Source organism: Gymnoscopelus braueri (assembly GCF_963280865.1).
Source record: "Gymnoscopelus braueri genome assembly, chromosome: 18".
NCBI lineage: Eukaryota > Metazoa > Chordata > Actinopteri > Myctophiformes > Myctophidae > Gymnoscopelus > Gymnoscopelus braueri.
The window spans coordinates 32149239-32171022 of record NC_137618.1 but is presented as its reverse complement, the minus strand read 5'-3'; the positions used below and the strand labels follow the sequence as shown (position 1 = coordinate 32171022).

At 39.7% G+C, this 21784-nt stretch overlaps 3 protein-coding genes across 3 annotated transcripts; all 3 read right to left on the bottom strand.

The window, feature by feature from the left end:
• Positions 1-2341: 2341 nt before the first annotated feature.
• Positions 2342-4717, bottom strand: LOC308073474 (claudin-10-like). Its single transcript, XM_080412399.1, has 5 exons — positions 4329-4717; positions 3900-4061; positions 3702-3783; positions 3508-3615; positions 2342-3405 (listed from the first exon to the last, which is right to left on the bottom strand). The coding sequence occupies exons 1-5, from the start codon at positions 4558-4560 to the stop codon at positions 3207-3209; spliced, it is 783 nt and encodes a 260-aa protein (XP_080268525.1). The 5' UTR covers positions 4561-4717; the 3' UTR covers positions 2342-3206.
• A 2373-nt stretch (positions 4718-7090) lies between these two features.
• Positions 7091-9488, bottom strand: LOC308106167 (claudin-10-like). The gene is made up of 5 exons (XM_080457221.1): positions 9116-9488; positions 8168-8329; positions 7983-8070; positions 7667-7774; positions 7091-7570 (listed from the first exon to the last, which is right to left on the bottom strand). Exons 1-5 carry the CDS (start codon positions 9345-9347, stop codon positions 7339-7341), a joined length of 822 nt encoding a protein of 273 aa, XP_080313347.1. The 5' UTR covers positions 9348-9488; the 3' UTR covers positions 7091-7338.
• Positions 9489-12964: 3476 nt separating this feature from the next.
• Positions 12965-14959, bottom strand: LOC308106111 (claudin-10-like; the record flags this gene model as incomplete). The annotated part of the gene is made up of 5 exons (XM_080457146.1): positions 12965-13121; positions 13356-13460; positions 13565-13646; positions 13738-13899; positions 14740-14959. The coding sequence occupies 5 exons, from the start codon at positions 14957-14959 to the stop codon at positions 12965-12967; spliced, it is 726 nt and encodes a 241-aa protein (XP_080313272.1).
• Between the last annotated feature and the right edge of the window lie 6825 nt (positions 14960-21784).

The window sequence follows — 21784 nt, the reverse complement described above, 5'->3', positions numbered from 1 at the left end:
ATATGTGGCCCTTATCAAGAAGAACGTTTGACAAATTTAAATTCACTATGAGCTGGCTGCCATCGGTCAGTTTTAGTTTAACTTTGCGCCCAATCTGGGAAACCATTCTGTAAAAAAAGCAAAAAATCTGTTATGTTTGATTTGATACTGATTTGCCTCTGGGGCCTCAACTTCCTTTTTTGTGTAGACACAGGAACTCGGTTGGCGCCTCCTCTTTTCGTTCAATTCCTCCTGGGTGCTTCTGTGTTTATTCTTACTAAACAACACATGTTTATGGGCAGTGTAGTGCTGACAGAATATGCTGTTAGCAGAGAGATTACTTTGGACCATAGAGGTATAAGGCTTTGGACCTGATGCAGTGATGTCATGTGCCCTCCCACCTTGCAGCTGCAAACAACTTGACCTGAGACAGGCACTCATCAACATGGTAAGTTCTCCCCATCAATAAACTGTTGCTTTTACCCTTCACGTGTTGTACAGATTAGCTACAAAACTGAGATGTGTTCATTTCATGAGCTTTTGTTAGCTTAGTTTGAACAGAGTCAGATTAATTGTTTCCCCCTATTTCCAATCAATGTGATAATTAAGTAAACTGGGTCCTAGTTGTAGCTGCAGAATAATTTCTCCCTCGTCTGCTCCTGCTGAAGCAGAAGCATGAATGTTACTGATTAGCTGTTTCTCACCTCAAATGCCTTTAGAGACACATTTTAGTGTACTGTTTAAAACAAGTAGTGCACTATCCAGCACAACTTCTTGTGAGCTTGTTGATCTGCTATTTTTTGCGAAAGCCTTCCCCACAATAACTGAAAGTTCACTAGTATAGACCCCTGAGGGACTCCGGTCAGTGCAGTCAACCATATGGGGTTTAAGTGGTTAAAGTTAACATGGGCTGTTTGTGGTAGAGATGCAGGAGGCAGAGGAGAGGGAGGGTAATAGCAGTAATGACATGGGCCAAGTTATTGTGGAACATCTTGCTCCATTAGCATAAGACATCCAGTGTACTACATTTCTTGTGTGAAATGGCACGAGGGACCCCCCCCAAAAAAGACCTAGTTTCTATTAATATGTTGGACTCATGTTAATGTGTATTTTCAGACATTTAACCTATTAAACCCTCAATACTTTGTAAACTTGAACTTGACCAACTCATCACACTGCCACACGCTATGAGCTTGTAGATCTGCTATTTTTGGTGAATTTTCCCACCACAATACGGAGGGTTCAATCTATTTGGCTGCCGCCCTGTAGTAACTGGCCCACCCCCAGTTGAAGATCTATAGTCTGCTCCTCTGTATATTAATTTGCACAAGGCCCAGCTCTCCTGCTGCCTGCTGGCCCACTTTGCACCTGGGCCCACTTCACTTGCATCCAATATGGTGACCTTTTGTCATTTGGTGCCTTTTTATTACTAGAGGTTCGGGCCGCTACACGGCCCCTCACACCTACGTCGCACCGCCGATCCGACTGATAATGCCATATATGGAGATCTCTGTATCTGTCAGTCCTTGTCCCTTTTTACTGTATATGGAGATCCCTGATGACATCTACCCATATATGAGCATGCCCCCTTTTGTGCCCATATATGGAGCTGACTGATTTGTTTGCGCCTGATGTCATGATGACACATTGAGGTTAGACAACACACTCGATATTTGGGCGTAGCTGCATCGGGAACTCCTTATATGGTTATGGCTGAGTCATGGTGACATGAGTTTGACGTCAGAGGTCCGCCCGCCCGCCGGCCGGTCCTCCCTTAAAGGAGGAGTTCACCCAAAAAATGACTTATTTTCTATCAATTACTCACCCCATGAAGCCTTGATTTCATGGATTTATTTTTGTTTTTGTGGCATTCTTAAGACAATAATTTGATTATAATAAATGTGTCCCCATTGATTCCGGTAGGAGACACAAATGCATTTGTGTCTCCTACCGGAATCAATGGGGCTAAATTTATTATAATCAAATAATAAAGGAAGGAATGCCACAAAAACAAAAATAAATCCATGAATTCAAGGCTCCATGGGGTGAGTAATCCATAGAAAATAAGTCATTTTGGGGGTGAACTACTCCTTTAAGCCAATTTTAATATAGGATTATTATTATGATTATTTTCTGCGTTATTTTGATAGGGCAGTGAACAGAGATATGAATCAGGTCCGATTCAAACCTGGGGCAGTTGTGGGAAGAATGTGGTATGCATGCTTACTCTTTGAGCTAGTGGCGCTCACTGGAAAAGATGCCATTTTGACAATGTTACAAACATAGCTTATCTCTGGTTCAAGCTTATGAAGACTACAGAGACACAAAAGTTTGGGTCTCAAGAAACACTCAGATGTTTTGTAAAAAAAAACATTTATTCATCTATTAGTAGCACTAACAATGACCAAAATGCAAATGCAAATGCACATTTTTTGTTTATTTTCCCAAACTCCCCAAATTCTTTAATACATCAATATCTTGATTTCTTACTTGTTACTGTAATGTCTTCTTATTTTTATCAGCCCTCCATATTGTTGTGTACAGTACTTTTTTATTACACCAATAAACTATCAGTTATCAGAGGTAATGAAATGCAATTAGATTAACCACTTGAACCCCAGCATCCGTATTCTGGGGGGAACATTAGCCAATAATAGCAGATCTACTTTGTTGAGAGCTTGTAGATTGGCTAGTTTTGGTGAAGAAATTAGGTGTAGATGGAAAAAAAGCGGTCAAAGTAGGGAACCAACTCAGGTCCAGTTTACTAAGTCTGGAGGGTCTCAGTGGTTAATTGTAAATGACACAACCTATTCACACTGGCTTGTGTCTGAAAATAGAACAAAAATCACACCCAGTGTGAAGTGGGCGGTGTCTTGCTAGCTCTTGCTAGCTAATCACAATACTGAATGAGTGATTCACTTAAAAAAAAACATAAATGTGTTTTTTTTAAGTGTGTCATGTTTCCCTAGCCAATCACAGTCCTGAATAGACTGTCACGGCCAATCACGGTGCAGGGTTAGGGGGGTACACTGGTGGCCAATCACAGCGCAGGATTTGGTGTGCAAATATCCAAACCTCACATATAGGGGCGGTTTCACCGCCCAAAAATGATAACAAAACATAGGCTACTATATGAGTAGGCTACAGACATTGAAATAATGATGTCCAAAATCTTGCCACATACAGTACAATGCAATATTTACTAATTATGAGTTACTTTCCAGAAGTCACACATAGGAATTGATGCTGGACGTTTTGGTGCTCCTTGTGATTCCAGAAATGTCGCTGGCTGTACTTGCTGGCTTGTCACTCAGTTCACTCTGAGCTGGAGATATGTAGGTTTGCGTGGGTGGAAGCGCTGTGTAGGCCTCAGGGATCCCGGAGGCCTCAGGGATCCCGTAGGCAGGGAGATCTTTTCTCTTCGAGCTGTGAAATTTATAACAGGGAAAAGAAAAACAAATGTATTTGTAATTCATGGGTTGGTCTACTGAATTGAAATTTGACGTGAATCATTGTTTGGATAATTACCTTGATTTGCACCCTTCGTGCCCTGCAAAACTACTCATAATAAGGCCCCCAACAGTAAGGAGGGCAGCGCCCCCCCAGCCGATAAACACACCAACTCCTATTTCAAACCTGAGAATAAAGGCAGGAGTTCAAGCACTGTATTTACTTCATAAAAGTATTGGATGCTATTTGTTTGATGTTTTTTCTGTACGTACTTTTGAGCTCTGAAGTCAGGGTTTTGAAATTCTGCTCTTACTTTGTTCCCATAATACGAGAATGCAATCATTGAACACAACCCTAAAGGTGGGGGTACAACATTTACGTTTAGCACCAACTTACTGCATGTTTCAATGTGAATTTTGAGAGAGAGAGAACAAGAAAAAAACGTGTACTGTAAATGTGTTAATGTTTACCTGAGATGAGATAGTTCATCCCTGCAGCAAAAGTTACTCTTGCATTGGAAATCTCTGATCCTCCGATCTTGGTGCATTTCATACCCACCATGACAAGCACTGATCCAAAGAATGCCAGGATAATGGCGGTGATGATAAGTGCGCGGCACATGTGAATGTCCCCTGTCCAAGAAAGTAAAGCCTAATTTATACTTGTACGGCTACAGTAGTCCTGCGTTGCTTGCCGAACATAACTGAAAATATAAGTTATTTTCAGCAAGTGACACAATCGTATGTGAAGTGAAGTTCATGCAGTAAAAATTCTATTAGGCATAACAAAGAAAACTGCACACCATTGAAAAGTATTTTGAAATTGTAAATAGACTTTGACTAAATATGTCTGAGGAAACAGTCTTTTGCCTGCTTGGGGCGAGTAACATTTTCACTTACAGTTCAGTGCCAGCATAGATGGGATTCCCTTGCAATCTGAGACTCCCGTCGAATCAGATACGCAATCCTTCCAGAGGTTGGAGAAGTAGTTAGAAGTGGTCAGAACAATGCTGTCTACCTCAGACCAGGTCCAGATCTCTGTGACCATGGTGGAGCAGATCAGGATCCATCCACACACACTAACGGCAAAGCAACCGATCTCCATGTACATCACCACAGTCCTGTAAGTCATGCTTGCCTTTCTGAACGTTCAACAACTAGACAGAGAGACAGAAAAGCAAGGCCAAGGAATGACACATGGGCAACTGTTGCCGCTGTCTCGTACTAAACTGAGGATGACCGGTGAGAGAGACCGGTGAAAGAGAGAGAGAGACTGAGCTCAGCGATACCCTCTCACCCATCACAAGTGCTGTCTGTCTGTCTGACACACACACACACACACACACACACACACACACACACACACACACACACACACACACACACACACACACACACACACACACACACACACACACACACACACACACACACACACACACGCTGGCGAGGCTGAACCAGAAACAAGAGGCAGAAGGTGGTTTGTGTATATAATCACATCCATTGCTTTGGACTTGTGGATGGCAAGCTGTACTGCTGACCAAAGTTGTTTTCCTTTGTTCTATGAAGGTCATTCTGACGACGTGCTGTGTTTGTTATTGGTATGGTACCCAGGAGGAGCCTAGCCGACCACCATGAGGTTCTGTATTCTATTCAATTCCTGGTGTTTGTTTCTTTGATTGTTGCTGCACCAAATCGCAAGTGGCAGCAATCTCATTCCCTGACTTCACCTATTTTCTTTAGTTAGTTTCAGTGGTGTAAAGTAACTAAGCACATTTACTCAAGTACAATTTTGAGGTACTTTTACTTTACTGGAGTATTTCCAATTGTCTATACTTTTACTTCTACTCCACTACATCTCAGAGGCAAATATTGTACTTTTACAATATTTATAAATATTATATAATTTTTAATTTAATGATTACATTATAAAACATACTTTAACCACTTCAGCACTATTTTCTATTTGAAAATAGCTGATCTACAAGCTCACAAGCTTGTAGATCTGCTATTTTCCAAATATTTTAGTACTTTTACTTTTGGTACTTTAAGTACATTTTGATACCAATACTTTTGTACTTTTACTCAAGTACATTTTTAATTCACTTGTACTTGTAACGGACTACTTCTACATTGCAGTATTGATACTTTTACTTAAGTAAAACATTTGAGTACTTTTTCCACCACTGGTTAGTTTGCAATACATTAAAATACATGAAGCACATAATGACACAACATATGGTTTGACAAACATTTGCCATCATCTTGACACATACTGTAGGTTTGTTTTCAGTAACAGGCTCAATGTCTAGCATTATTGATAGGACTTGTTTTCCAATTTGAATGCATGCATTTTAGTTAAAACATGTCTAACCTCTCCTCCACTTAACTGCATGGCCACTTGCATCTAGGCCTGTAGCAATTATTACATAATCGCCTGATCGCAATTATTTGGGATAATCGAAGAAAAAGAAATCTACATAATCATCAAAATGTACATACATTTTCAAACACTTTCGAAAATAGTGGAAATAGCAGATCTACAAGCTCATTACGTGTTGCATCGGAAGACATTGTGAGCTTGTAGATCGGCTATTACTGAAAGTATAAAATTATTAAATATGGCATATTTTGCCAGAGTGTACCCTGTGCAATGTTTGTTTTCAAAGCCTAAAAATGCAAAGAGAAATATATTTTTAATTTATATGTTCCAAGGTCCAATACCAGAAACACAATTAAATCCATTAATTGTATGACAATTAATTGTCAAGTAAAATGTCATGATCAAGACAGCCCTACATCCCACCTGCCAAAGATGCAGGTCACATTTGGACTGCACAAACCGGTATACAGGTTTCTGGCTAGTATTTAAAAGCTTGTTGATTCATTTAAATGCAAATGACTAGAGATCTTAATTGCTTAGATGTTGAAAATATTTGAATGTAGCTATATTAGTAGAACCCTAGACCGTTTTTGAGCTCGTACGTCAGCTATTTATTTATTTGGTTTAATTTTTTTGATTTGGTGAAGAGGGAAATACTAGCAGACCTAGTATAGAGCCCTGGGGGACCCCAGTCAATAGGGTTAGTAGTACAGTAAGTATAGGTAATTCATTATTTCAGACCATAAAATTGTCTGAAATTATATTAACCCATTTAGGGCGGGAACCCCTATTTGTAACTATAGCTTTCAAGACGGGATTCTTGTTATGCAACATATATTTTTTGTAATTTTTGAATAAATATTTGAAGTTTTTCAGAAAACTTAGGCCAGGATTTAGAAGGCGTTTTTGGAATCGGCCTCAGGTCTAAATGGGTTAAATGGTTATTAGGCTACTGTACATGTTGTCTGAACCCAAACAGAGGTCTTACTAAACTTGCATGCAGTTAATTGTCTGTCAATCAACTAATCTAATAAACTGATCGACTAAAAACGAAATTAATGGCAGATTGAAATTCTTCCTGAGAACAAAAAAATAATAGTGGTTTGTATGTTACATTAATCTAGCATTTGGTCAATGACTACCAATGAAGAATAGATGACTACTATTTGTTTCATTCGTATGATTTGAATAGATGGATGGCAAAATTATGAACATAGTTGATTGTCTGTCATAGCATGATGAAAGCTTACCTAAGTTATCCACATTCATGATCATCATAAGAGGTGCAAAGCCATCTTTATTGTGTACAAATTAATTGACATTGCAACAACCATGAAACAAACAAAAAGTAAACAAAAAATGTTAACTTAAAAAAAAAGTTCAAATCACTACAGGAGTATGAAAGCATTAATGATTTACAATTGTACAAAATGAGGCGAAGACACATTATAAGTATACAAAATATATAGTCCATATTATCCATCACATGCACCCTAGCTGCTTTTATGACAGCCAGATTTGTAATAACTACACAAACGCATCTCTTTCTGACATTTTCTCGGGTGTTGTCTGTGAGAGCTTTGAGATCTTGGAGCTGCTGGATCCGGAGCCCAGGTACGATCCGTACTGCCTACTTGAATATGGTTTGTAGTATTCAGTATATGTTCTTCCTCCAGGTTTGTAGTATCCACCAGTATATGTTCTTCCTGCAGTGCGAGGAGCCATGTATGTGCGTGGTGCATAGGCATACACCACTGCTCTGTAAAACACAAACAATAAAGTGAGTCAACATGTAGTAGCCTACACGGTAAACTTGTGTTAATATATCCATTTGCAGGATTTTACTGTGTATTACCTTTTAGGGATGATTACCCGGAACACTGTAGCAGCATAAAATACAGCTCCAAGTAGGATGAAGAAACTTCCCACCAATCCAAGAAATATTGGAGTTCCTAAGTCATACCTGCCATTAGGGTGAAAGTAAAATCAGAACACATTTAATCAGAAACAAACAACCTGCAGCCAGGGCAGTTTTCTAAGGAGTTATTTTAATTCATACTATATACTGTACATTGACATTAACAGAGCAGTAGAAACCTATATCTTTATGTGATGTGTTGGTTTGTACCGCTATGGGCAAGAAGAGATTCAAACTATTGGACTCACTGTACCTTAACGTTCCTGGCTGTAAAGTGGCAGAAAAGGTTGTCCTGGCAACCCTGTTGATGTATAAGCAGTAGCCAGCTATATCAGAAATGCCTGTGTGAAGAGTAAGTTTCGGTTAAACCAAGACATGGTGAGGGCAAAACACTTATGTCATGTATGGTCTCTAGTGCATCACGTGTGTTGCCCTTACCGCCAACAAAATGAAACACTGCCGCGGCTAGTAACTGTTTGTCCTTGGTCCCCTCCGCTCCACCGATATATGTGCACTCCATCCCAAGAAAGGCAAGTATTGCACCAAAGAACCCAAGGGTTAAACCGCACATTAGCAAGCCTCTCACTCCCTGGACATAAACTGTGGGGAAATAAAAGAAAGTCATGTTAATGCCATGTTTTCTATGATGATATGTAAATAATGAATCATGTTGTAAAGATTCGGCTTCAATAGAATTTTGTTCTATGACAATTCATCTAGAAAAAGTTATTTAGAAAAAGAGGCCCTTATTAACCAGAACCTGCGTTGTTTAATTCAGTGCAGTGGTTCTCAAGCCGTTTAATTTCAAGGACCCCCAGTGTGGTATGCATTAGGCCACGGACCCCCATAAGTCTGAGAGTGTCCATTTGTACACTCTCAGAGTTGTAAGGGTCCTTTTGGTTCCTAACTATCCACAATTTAGCTGGGGACCCCCTGAAACCCCCCAGACTCTACTTTGAGAACCACTTGTTTAGTGGAACAGTCATGGCATTTTATGGCATTAATGAGATTGAACAGTGATGAGGAAGAAGAAGGTACAGGCAGACGTGATTCCTTTCTACGCTGCGAGACAGTATGGATGCTGTCCAATACAGGAAGTGAACACAGGACATTGTGGTTTTGCTGTTGAAACATTAACTGATAGAGCCAGCAGGGCACACTGACGTTTATCCAAAGAGCCTCACAATATCCGTGTGAGCAAATATTTCACGCATCACTACCCCAAGAAAGAATCGAATTTCTACAGTAACCAGTGCAGTACAGTGCTTTATGGGGCCATAGACTTATAGTAGATTTATAGTCATACACAATACTATATTAACACTAAAAGACAGAAACAATGCAACCTCATTCCTCAGATATGAATGTGTGCTGCAGTTCACTTACTTGTGACAGACCAGAGGACCGGGTAGTCTCTACAGTTGGTCACTGCTGTGGAGTCGGTGAAGCAGTCCTTCCAGAGATTGGACCAGTACCAGGCCACCTTGATGATGAAGGAACCTCCCTGGCCCCCGATTTGAGTGATCCTCCAATAGTCCATGGCCATAGTGCACAGTACAAACAGCCATCCCAGCGTTGAGATCAAGAAACCAAACACTTGGATCAGACGCTTGCTCATTTCTGAGGCCAGTAGTCGAAACCAGAGGAGACCAGAGCTACTGCAGAGAGCTCCTGTTGCGGTGGGTGTCAGATCTGGGTGGACAAGAAATAGTCACCCCAGCAGGACGGATCAGGATGCTACTTCATTTGAGCAGGTGACAATAGGTTTGTCAGAACAGGATGACATTGTGTGTGCTCGCCATTCAGCATTGTGTTGATGTGGGCTTTAGGTCAGTGTGGAAGATGTTTACTGTAAACTCTCAGGAGTGTGGCTGTCAGGCTAATTTATACAAGTACGTAATTCCTTGCACAGTCTTTTCAACAGTTTTTTTTTTTAAAGAATACTGCTACACTATCTAGACTAGTATAGCAGTATTCCTCAGTGAATATTCCTCATTAGTCTAGAGTCTTCTAGACTCTAGATTCTAGACTAATGAGGAATATTCCCTGTCCTCTGTTTCCTGACTTAATAGTTAGATAGAAGTGACATCATGTTAAGACAGAACAATTGCCTGGTCTTATAATGTATTGCATGTCAGTATTTGGCATTTCTTTGTTAACCACCCTATCTATATACAGTACTTCATTGGCCAGATGGTTATAGTATTAAAAGGATACCTGGCTAATAAGCCTTATATGCCTTAATACACTATAATTGCCCTCTAATTAAAACATTAATTTTGTTTAATGTTTTTTTTTAGCATTGCCCAAATTGGAGATGACTAACATCATCAATATGATATCATTGATAAGCCAGAAACGCCAGTCTGACCTATAGGCCCATATATAGGCATATATGGACATCCAGTTGTCCAGAACCACCATCCAACCAATATGCCCATATATGGGCATATGCTGATGACAACAGGTACAATGGGTATTGCATAACCGGATGGGGCATGCATTCCCAACTTCTGAAAAGTGCTATATTTCAATATAATTGTCCTTACTATCTTATAGAGAGATAAATACAAGGGATTTTTGTGGTAGCTTTAGCGCTGCAATTATGTGGTTTTAGAGCAACAATGCCACTGTCTGGCAGAATACTGTTACAGCAGGGATGAGAGCTGTACCTTCACTACCTTGGTGTTCCCAGTCGAAAGGGGCTGTGAGTTTAGTTAAGCTTTAGCCAGGAACTCTACTGTAACTCAATCTGTCAAAGCTCTCAGTGGATCACTCAATGGCTTTGTGATGCTTTAATTTCAACACAACATAATTTCTCCCCAAAGTTCTTTCCTTTGTGTTTTTTGTTAGTTATACGTGCAGATGTACAAGAGACCCCCCCACTGACCATTCTACAACACAATCTATGATCATGTTGTGATGAAAGAGATGTGATTCATTTAATGAACTAGTTAAAGGTAGGGTAAGTGATATACGTTTTTTTTTAAAGGCACTATATTCTGAATTTCTGATAGTAATCATTGCTTTTAGACTAGTGTCTGTCTGACTGTCTGTTCCCCGTCTCTCCAGCTCTTTAATAAACAGAAAATACATTTTCAGATAGGTGACCACATTTCAGCCGAGAGAGGACACATTTATCAGCTTCATTTTTAAGTTCTTTTTTAAGTGTTCCAAGTGTTGTCTGCTCATTTCTTTGTGTCATCATATCGATTTTCACTTGCTTAATCTGTATCCTGACTGAGTTCTCTATCCTGATTGGATACAATTGGTATCCTGAAAATGTATTTTCTGTTTATTAAAGAGCTGGAGAGACATGGAGACTCCTGTTACTGAACAAACACTCTATAGCAATGAGTACCATCAGAATATAGAGCTATTTAACACTTATTTTAACCAACGAAAATGACTTACCCTGTACCTTAATTTGTACAATAGTAATAAAAAAAAAAATGTATTTGAATATGAACCAGTGTGTAGTCTATTGTAGTGGGTACTTTGTACACACCTGTCCACCACAGGGGATAGTGTGTATATAATATGCACACACATATTACATACATATATATTACATATAATATATTATACATACACACAGTACATACTGTACAGCCTCCTGGCCTTCCCCATCCTATGCCTCACCTGCCTCCTATTGCCACCTTGCTGGACTGATATGGAACATTACTATAACTATTGTTATTACCAGTATTATAATGATTTAAACATTTGAACAAGTTTGGACAACCCTTCAGTTAACCTTGTCCAGTAGTAGTAATTATGGATGCTAAATATAATTTAACAACAACTTAAGCTATGTGTTACAGCACTGCTTTTGGTGTCCCCCTCAGGAATTGCTCTTGAGAAGATGTAATATAATTATCCCTTTAAAAGTTTTTTTGCGCTTGTTTTTTTTTTGTAATTCAAATGTTTATTTTTCAAAGTGGTACAGAATGTAACTCAATGGTACAATGCAGCATAATACAACGATATAATACAGCCATTCCAAGAAATAAAAATAAATAAATAATAAAAGCACAGTTTAGCAATCCCAATAAAAGTATTGTTTACAGAGAAGTTCTCACAATCATCTGAGGATATGAATTATAGCTCTGATGTTCTATCAAGATCAATGTTCATTTGTTCATTTAAGGTTCATATAAATCCAAAATCTGTCCCATGTCGCTTTCATTTTTCCTTCTCCATTCACTCTACCTAACATATATGATGTAATCTTAATCATTTCCTCGTTCCACTCTTTAAGCCCAGGTGTTCTAGGGACCTTCCAATTACGCAGCAGGATTCTGGCAGCTGTAACAAGTCCAACTTTTACAATGATGAATTTGTTGCTAGTTATACCAGGGACCGCTGCCCTGTCACCTAGTAGATAGAGCCGCGGTCAGAAAATATGTCATATTTGATGCCCGCTGCTCTCTTGAGCCCTGAAAGAGGAATTCTCACTTCCCCCAGTTTCCGGAATGAATATTTGGATAGAAGTGACATCATGCTAAGACAGACCAAAGGTGTCATAACTGGTGAACCATTAAATAGCTACAAAGCGTGCTTTCCCCCTGCACCGTAGTCACACATTTTACCTATCACCTATCAAAAGGGAGAGAAAGAAACAATAAAAGCGTGGGCCCTTTTTAAACCTTCACATACAGTAGTTTGTGCATTACAAAAGCATAGTTAATGGTTATGTTGTGGACAGGAAGGTCAAGAACATAAAACATGATCAAACGTGTTAGACATAGGTTTAAACACTGTCATTACAGATTAACAACATCAAGTGGCTTAAAGTTAAATACACAGACATCTTAAGATATTTTGAACACCTTATTTCCATGTACAATTAACAAAATGTAGAAAAAGATTAATAAATTATATAGAAACAAACATTTCATTTTTACGTGCTTCACAAAGATGTGCAGAGTAACATGTCTTGCATAGAGTTGTTAAAAGCATAAGGCAATTCTAATTGAGTGAAAGATGACCATACATTTCAGAAAACTCTAATATGCCAAGATCAGGCAGTAAACTATTTTATACAACTAAAATGTGCCCTTTTAGTAACATGGAAATGACTAAAATCCAAACTGCTGTGGGCTCCCAGAAGTCAATATCAGCAAATCCTTTTCACAAGGCAGGAAAAAATAGCAAATGCACAGTCCATCCTTTATAAATTCATGTCAAGATTTGTCAGCATCTTTGACACAAAGTGCTTTGTGTTCATATTCCTTAGACATATGCATTTTTATCAAAATGTTGTACTTTTGAAGAGCTGCTGTAGTCTGGCGGAGGCCTCTGGTTTATAGACCTTGCATGGCCCCTTGGGTAGTCAGAGATATGAGACTGAGAGGCAGCACCTCTGTAAGTATAGGCTGTCTGACTGGGTCTGTAAGAGAGAGAAAACTAAATGTTCACCTTCACAAATCAAAAGCTTGTGAATCTACATACATGAACCCATTTAGTACAATGTTTCTATACTGAATATATTTGCTATCATAATGCAGCAGCCTACTTCCTTTTTCCTGTTCAATATAGCAGAAGGAAAGGAATATGAAGGTCTCACAACACATATTTCTAAAATGTAGTTTTGGTTTTGGTTTGTGAAGTGTGACTCAAATACCTTTCGTTGAAAGTCTCTGCAATGGAGTAACAGAGTATACCACCTCCTAGAATACAGAGGATGGAACCTGCCCAGCCAATGAACAGAGCAGCACCTAGCTCATACCTGGAAACAAGTTAGTTGACAGCAACATTACTTAGTCTATTAAATTGTGTAAGACACTGTAGATACAGTCTTCTTCCATGTTGCAGGACAAACAAATGACTTACTTCTGTGCAACATACAAGGGGTCAAAAAACTCTGTTGTAATTCGATGTGCATAGAGGGAACATGCTGATAGTGAGCATAGGCCTTATGGGAAGAAAGAAAAATATTCAGCATAGAAGATCAGGAGAACAACAATGACGTTTGGTTATTACACTTTGCTGTCTACTGTACATACCACTAAGAATGAAATTTACACCAGCAAAACAGGCGATACTGGCTTTGCTCTTTTCAGTTCCTCCAATTTTGGTACATTTCATCCCCACCAAGGCAAAAATGGTACCAAAGAAACCCAGACAGATGGCCGCAATCATCAACCCCCTGCATGCCTGGATGTAACCTGGAAGAACAAAATACACAACTCAAGACACAGGGCTTGAGAATTGTGAATCAGCCCTGTACTTCCATTATGTCCTTTTGCATTCCCTGTACCTCCACCTCTTCATATCCCCGTTACACAAGGATGCACAAGGTCTATAGCTGCACAGGTGACACATTTAAACACAAAGCACAAGGACAATTTGTCAGCAATAACCATAATTGTCTCAAAGGCAGTCATGCTATTGTGGAGACGGTGCTGGCATGAAATGTGCGATTCAGTTGTGAATTAGAGGCAAATATTAGCTTAGAGGTTAACCCTAACTACTCAACCATGGTAGAAACAGCCTGCGGCTCCCTATAAATCTAATTTATGGCCTTAACGTCCTGAGGACTAAAGCTAAACATTGACATATTTGGAAGTAAATGAGTTGTTCCCTGGAATGGACTCACTCGCCTGAAGCTTTAACCAATCTATTAGCTCTGACAAGTAATGAGCTTAAACTTGAACTCCCTAACAAAAAGTTAGATAAAGGTGGATAGCATCCATTACAGACAGGGACATGGGACATCATTATCAGAGGATGGACCAGTGCTAACCATTGTCAGGAAAAAAATCTTCAGTTTACAAGGTACATTTCACATGAATCTCCCCAAACTGACATCCAAATAAACAGCCAAATAAACAACCAAATAACAGCCAAATAAATCATCGCAGTAGAGAGCTTAAAATTTGTCACAAATTTTAAAGCCAGATATGCAAAAGGCATAATTACACACATTGAGATACACTCCAACAATGAAATACTGTACCATGTCCTATATAGCATGTAAGGTTACCGTGAGAAAAATAAGAGCTGACCGTCTAATGCCAGCATCGAGGGAAAGTCTTTACAGTTGGAGACTCCTGTTGAATCAGTGACACACGCTTTCCACAAATTGGACCAATAGGTGGCTGTGGTGATGACCGTTCCATCAAGAGAAGACACCTTCCAGTAGTCCGTGGGTAAGGTGGAAGATACGAGCACCCAGCCAGAGGTAGACAATATAAACGCCAAGATCTCTGTAACCATGCTGGACATATTTAACAGAACTTTCTTCTACACCACTCTCACTGTCGTCTATGTTGTTGTTTGGAGCTCAAAAGTCGTTAATGGTTCCCCAGCCAGCAAAACCCTGATGAAAAAATAGCTACAATACGCACCTCACTGGCAAGTTAAATGGATGCACTGGGGATTGATAGTTAATGTGTTGTGGACTGTTATATGCAGTGGGGAGGGGTTTGGGCCTAAAGCCCAACAAGCCAATGGTGTACTGTATATATAGCTTCCTCCACCCCCTCACCCTATACACGTCATTCTTTTTTCAGTTTTCCCCCCAAATTAGTCATTATGCTAATTCACAATCTTCGCCACACACGTGCGTGCCAGTCCCTGTCACTAGTGACAGGGCCGTGTGGGAGGGTGTAGAGGAGCACGTCACGTGTCTCCCCTCATACACATGACGCTTATTTTCACCTGAAAGTGAAGAGTTTCAGGAGTCGTAACGTATGTGGAAGAAGACGCTATCCCATCAAGATCTTTTCCCCACTGAACAGGCCACCCTAACCAACCTGTAGGAGTCGCTAATAGCGCAGTCACAGAGATCACCCTCCCTGCCCGGCTTCTCGCCCTCAAACACGGCCAATTGTGTTTGTTGGTGCGCCTGGCCAAGCCGGATGCACCTAGTCAATCGATAGTCTCTACGATGGACAGTGGTCTGATTTATACAAAGTCATACAACGGAGTATAAATTAAGCATCACTAAGATAGGTGATGCAGGGGGTTCCAAAGAGTGTGACGGTGACCTCAGTAATGACTTTTGAGATAACAGAATTCAACTCTCTACAATCCACTGTGTGCATATCGTCGCTATCGGACAGACACCTTCATGTTTTCATAAATGAATGCCATATTTTATACTTCATGGTTTGACAGTGTCACTCAAAAATAGTGACACAATTCTTTTTAAATAGTGAAAACCTTTAAACATTTTGAACATGACAGATAGGGGATGGGGATGCCAGGTTGAAAGTGGTTAAGTCTGTCTGTGGGTTTTATAAATATATAATTAATGAAAAGTATTAACAAGAGCTTGTGACTAAATAATAACTACAATGGATCCATTGGAACACAGGTTTCTTTTTCCATTTCCTGAAAATGTTTTGGACATACTGTAAGGTTTCCACCCAACAACGCGAATATGCAAAACCTATGTCTGTCTGCTTATGTCTGTCCATGTGTGTGTCTGTGTCTATGTGTCTACTGTAATGTACAGTAAGTGTGCATTATGTGAGACAGTTGGGACAGGTGTGCAGTGCCGAATGGCAATACGGACGGACCAACGTTTTCAGAGAACCGAAAAACCACAAATATATCTGTATCTGTCTGACCACGTGTCTGAGGAGAACGCACAAATTCACCGGCTTCCCTGATAGACCAACCCAAACTGTCGGCTTCACAGAAATAGCATAGAGTGGAGTGACGTTTGTGCCACTTAGCCACTATAAGTGACAGCTTATGCAATGGAGCAGAAAGTGGGCAAAAGCCTTAACATGGAAGAATGTGATAGAAGAATGGCAATAATGTTGGGATGAAGGAGGAGAAGGATGGCATCTTTATCGAATTCAACTCGATGCGTGGGTGAGAACAGAAGGTTCTCCAGGGTCTTTGGAGAAGAAAAACTCCACTCTCAGACATCCCTCTGTTGACACCGAAACGGAGGCTGTGTTATCTAGAACCTTCTCAAAGACTGAACATGGCATAACTGACATATTTACATGGTGGCCATTTTCTTCTTATGTCATAAGCCTACTCCCAATGGTAACCGGAACAGTGGGCCCCTGAGAACACTGGGGAAAATATTTATTTATTTATTTTATTATTATTTTTTTAATTTGATTTCTTTTACAAATGGGGGGCCAAATACAAGTATTTGTTTATTATTTATTGTTTTAAATGTTACTACAAATGCTACAAATTGCTACAAAACTTGTGTCATTTTGGGGATAAACAAGAAGTGGAAGAGTAAATTTAGGGCTGATGCTGATGTGTACCGTGTATGTTAAAATCATGTATGCTTTACATTAATTCCGACAATTTTTTAAATCATACATTTATTCTTATTTCGTTGCATTTTGGAAAAAACAGACAATTTAATGTTGAGGTGCCCACTGCCCACAAGGTTTAGGTGACCACTGGACCTGTGTATACCACTGTAAGAGAATGACATGAGAGTAAATAAAATGGCCGTATAGATATTGTATGGTCAACATTGCTGAGTTGTTAACATGTGTCACTGATACTGGCTGAATTTCACTCTTACACTTGTATGGTGTCATGTCTCACAAGCAAAGGAAGACTCTTTTCCTCTTACACCCGATAATTAAACAGATTAAATTTTATATGGAGTTACAGCACTATCTTGTGGTTGTACAAAGGCAAACATTTCCCCTATCACAACAATTTTACCATCAGATGGCGCTGATCATCTCAAAAGACTCCTCTGCCAGTAACAGTAATGTTTTTATACAGTTAATGAATAATAGGCAGCATAGAATAATATCACCAGTTCTAAACAACTGATTGGTCAGTACAATTAACTAATAGATAAAGACATTGAAAAATTGTTAAATTATGCATAATGTAAAATGAACTAAATATAGATACTATACAGCTCAGAAATATGTTGTCATGGATCACAGAACTACAGTAAGCTTCCTTGCCTACATGACTATCCTTCATTTTTGTCTTCATACTGTTATTCCCCTACTTGACCTGCCACCCACATGAACGTCTGTGACTCAGAATGCTTCAGTTTGATATTTCCTTCAAAGGATTACACATTGGCCACTGCTAATCCTGAGCCATCACCTGCAACACAAATAAATTGCATCGTCAAATGCTCCCATTTTCTTTGTGTAGAAGCAAATCAGCCATATTTTTGATTTCCACTCTATTTGAGACAATATGAAGTAAAAAAGAGACAACTTTTGATCTACTTTCATAAGTGAATGATACAATAGAGAAGAGAACTACTTCTGGTATTAGTTCTTGAAAGAGAGTGACAAGTGAAGTAAAACTATCTCACACTATCTAACTATCTAAAAATCTCACCAAAATAAAACGAGATGGAAAAGATGAGGCTAGCTCAAAAGGAACATAATCACTGTTGGTGAAGAAAGATGACATTATAGTGCTGTATAAACATGAATTGTTGCCTTACAAAATAGGAGCCAGATTTCAGTTGGTTATGTTAGTAGAAACTAAAATCAGAACCACTTAGGTGTCAAATAAAACTAAATTCAACATAGTTTTGAACCCATACCTTTTGGCAGAAATAAATATCAGCAATACTATATAATCCACACAATATAATCCAGCCCTGGTATATGATTTGGATGTATTCTACATCATATTAGTGAATGGGGGTGGCATTAAGAGATGACAGTAATATGACAGTTATATTGAGTGAATATGATTATAATTAACTATAATAATAATAATAATAATAATAATAATATGCAGTATTTATTTAAACTATCCTTTAACTATAATTTGCACAAAGAAGATTAAGTAATTATTTTTTTTACATAATGCTACAGGCAAAAGCCCTTATTGGTAAAATGATTTTAAATTTTTTTACAAGCAAGTTCAATTATATTTTAGATTTGTAAATGATAGTAATTATTATGGACCTCTGGTGAATATTTTGTCTCAAAAATGGACAGATTACATTTTACAAACAATGTTTTAAATGTGCCTGTATAATTGTTACCGTGAGAGAATTTAACGTGAAAGCGGCATGCGTCACATAATTTCAGCAGGCAAAACACCAGGGACTTTGTATGCGCAATGGCGTGAATGATGATTCCTCTTGCTTACCTTCTAGTTTCAATAGGGTAAGATGTGGTCTGCAGTGAAGTGCTCCAATGGCATTCCCAGCACAGTTGTTCCATAGGCCCTGGAGGACCCATGTTGCTGTGATGACTGAGGATGCCCTGCTTGTGGCTTTCCATTCGTTGGACACTGTAGCACCAATAGTGGCACCCAGTCCTGCCAGGCCGCCTAGGAAAGCCAGGATCTGGATTCCCAACATTTTGGAACTGGTGGTTTAAGATGTTTGTATAGTCTTACAGTGAAGTCTAGAAAATGAGAAGAAATAAAATGCCACAGGCAAGCAAATTACACTACGGACATGTGTTTCACTGAGATGATTTACATGCCACTGTTTAGTGACATGGGATGGACAGAGTGGAAGAGTGAAAGAGTAAAGGAAGCCTGAACTGTCAGTTAGTTATTAAATTGTAGCTATTAAATTGTAGCCAGCAGCTTTCAAAATAGTTCTTTTTTTAGCTTTAGAAGTTGTCTTTCTGTCTGCTCCGGGTTTGTTCCTAAAGTAAGGTCAAGTATCATATTAACATAAAACATAATAAAGGAGTAACTAATCAGTAATCCTAAAGACAATGAGCAATGTGACAAAGTCCAGTCACAGGGTTAGCTATTTGTGCACACAAAATGTGACAAAAGATCAGTCGACCTTAAAATGTATTTTTGGCATATTGCTTATAAATACTGCATGTTTATTGTTCTCTGCAATGGGACTGGAGGCCTATTGTACAACAAAAACAAACAATCAAACCATTGGCCAGTTCAGCAGGAAGATCATGGTTCTTGGACATCCAAATAATCATCAATTTATACATATATCCTATCAAAGTCAGAACACATCATCACACATTGTATTCTGCTGATCTTGACTAGTAGACTATTTATAGGGAGGGAATGGCTCTAATTCAAAACAAAGCAGTCAGCGTTCCCTGCCTTATAAAAAATCTAAACAAAAACAAAAACCTGGTAATCAAGGTCATCGGTTTGCCGCCCGGCAAGGTCTATGTGTCCCTCGGCCTGAACAAGACACTTAACCCTTAACTGACCCTCCCTCTCATCAGAACCATCTGAGCACCCAATACTCAGCTGGGTGAAGCTGAAAAATTAGAATTTCCCCCGTGGGACTAAAGGTAATGAAGAAACAGCTGACAAGTTGGGAAGGATTTGACCCTGCATCAGACATTTGATCCACGGGACATCCTCTCGCGTCACATCACATGTTGTTGATTCTCTGCCTATCAGTATGCAACTCGGACATTGCTAAGCGGACTTCACACTGCTCAGCATGGCCACGCTCATCTAACGGCTCACTCAGGGGTGCTTGCAACCTATTACGAGTTGGGAGTGAACAGAGCTTCCACATTCCGATGAGGGCAAGACTACGGAGCATATTACATGACAGAGAATCCCGTTGTGTCTCAAAAGGGTGACACAATAGGCCACACCAGGTCACAATAATACAATTTGAGATTGAGAATGTGTAGGCCTCTGCACTGCTGTAAATTAAAGGTGCTGTAAGAGATATATGTCACAGTCTGACCTAGGAGTGGGTGTGTCTGGATCAGTGTGACCACCTGCATACACTCACCTCCAATCATGCCCACAGTATTTAAGGCCCAGCCTCACTGCAGGCCTTTGCCAGATTGTCTTGTTTTCAAGCTGTCAAGCATTGTACTAGAGCCTAGTTTTCAAGCCAAGTTTTTGCTGTTTTTCTGATCTCTGCTTTGTCCCCTAGACCTCGTTTTTGCCCAGTCCCTGCCTGTACCTTCGCCCTCGTTGACTGCCCCCCCTGGATTCGACCCCCGCTTTCCACTGTTTATTCCTTGCCTGCCCCTTGCCTGCCTTGGAAGTTTTTTGTGAATAAAGCCTGTTTTCAGTGCCTTCTGTGTCTGCATTCTGAGTCCTTCCATGTGCGCCTGACAATATAAGTAAGATGCGATACGATGCGAGAGTGCGGTCTAGCCAATACCATCGGGACTCCTGAATCGTTGGTTGCCCTCCACACTCTCTTATCTAACATCAGGGTCTTGAGCTCTACAGTGTTGTTAGCTAAGCTGTCGTGCCTACGTAGTGCATCTACGTAGGTGGTGCGCTTCTTGCCTTTCCTGGCTTTGCCCATGGTTGGCTCCCATAGTGTCAGTTTGCCCTGCCAGCCTCATCCTTCTCTCTCTGACTTTGTCTGTGACCCGTGGTAGGTCCCCATAGAGGACCACATCTCTGATGTGGTCCGTCCATGTGACGCCATTCGTAGCATTCTTGTGGAGACTCCATCCAGGGCCCTTTCCTATTGTGCTGTGAGGGTCCATGTCTCAGCACTGCTGTATGGGGATCATCTTACTTACTAAATAAAGTATCAATCAAACTGACTCCACTGTAGCTACGAACAGCCACCTCTTGAGGTCTTCTCCCATGTCTGATTTCTACACTCTCCTCATCCCATGCAAGGCATTCCAGGCACGTGCCCTCCAGACCTTCAGACCCTGTTCCGTTGAAGCAGTCCAGGCCCCAAGATATTTGAAGTCCTCGACTGCCTCGAGCACTGTCCCGTCTGCAGTGGCAATGGTTGTACATAGTAGGCTAGATATAAGTAATATAAGTCAGTAAGTAGCCTTGAGAACCAACGGACCACATGTAAGTGCTTTATAATTAAAGCACTTTTAAACTGACGAACTAAAGATGATGGCCAATGTTGATAAGCCCATATCGTGTATCGTGAAATTTGTGTATCGAGACACCCCTAATAAAATAAAATAAAATATATATATATATATATATATATATATATATATATATGTATTTGTTAATATTTGTTAAAGCTAAGTTAAAGGTCTATATTCAGATAATATTAGCCTAACTAATCGGTAACAGCCTCCAGCTCTTTGATAAACAGAAAATACACTTTCACAGAAATGGAGAGAGAACCCATTTATCAGCTTCAATTTGATAGTGCTGTGTTCCAGTTCCAAGTTTATCTGCACT

Excerpts from the sequence above, each read along its gene's own strand:
- LOC308106167 (XM_080457221.1), bottom strand. The coding sequence starts at position 9,347 with ATGAGCAAGCGTCTGATCCAAGTGTTTGGTTTCTTGATCTCAACGCTG. Across the intron at positions 8,330-9,115 it reads GGTCCTCTGGTCTGTCACAA|TTTATGTCCAGGGAGTGAGA; the intron begins GTAAGTGAACTG and ends ATTTCCCCACAG. Across the intron at positions 7,775-7,982 it reads TTACAGCCAGGAACGTTAAG|GTATGACTTAGGAACTCCAA; the intron begins GTACAGTGAGTC and ends CCCTAATGGCAG.
- LOC308073474 (XM_080412399.1), bottom strand. The coding sequence starts at position 4,560 with ATGACTTACAGGACTGTGGTGATGTACATGGAGATCGGTTGCTTTGCC. Across the intron at positions 3,616-3,701 it reads CCTGACTTCAGAGCTCAAAA|GTTTGAAATAGGAGTTGGTG; the intron begins GTACGTACAGAA and ends CTTTATTCTCAG. Across the intron at positions 3,406-3,507 it reads CACGAAGGGTGCAAATCAAG|CTCGAAGAGAAAAGATCTCC; the intron begins GTAATTATCCAA and ends TAAATTTCACAG.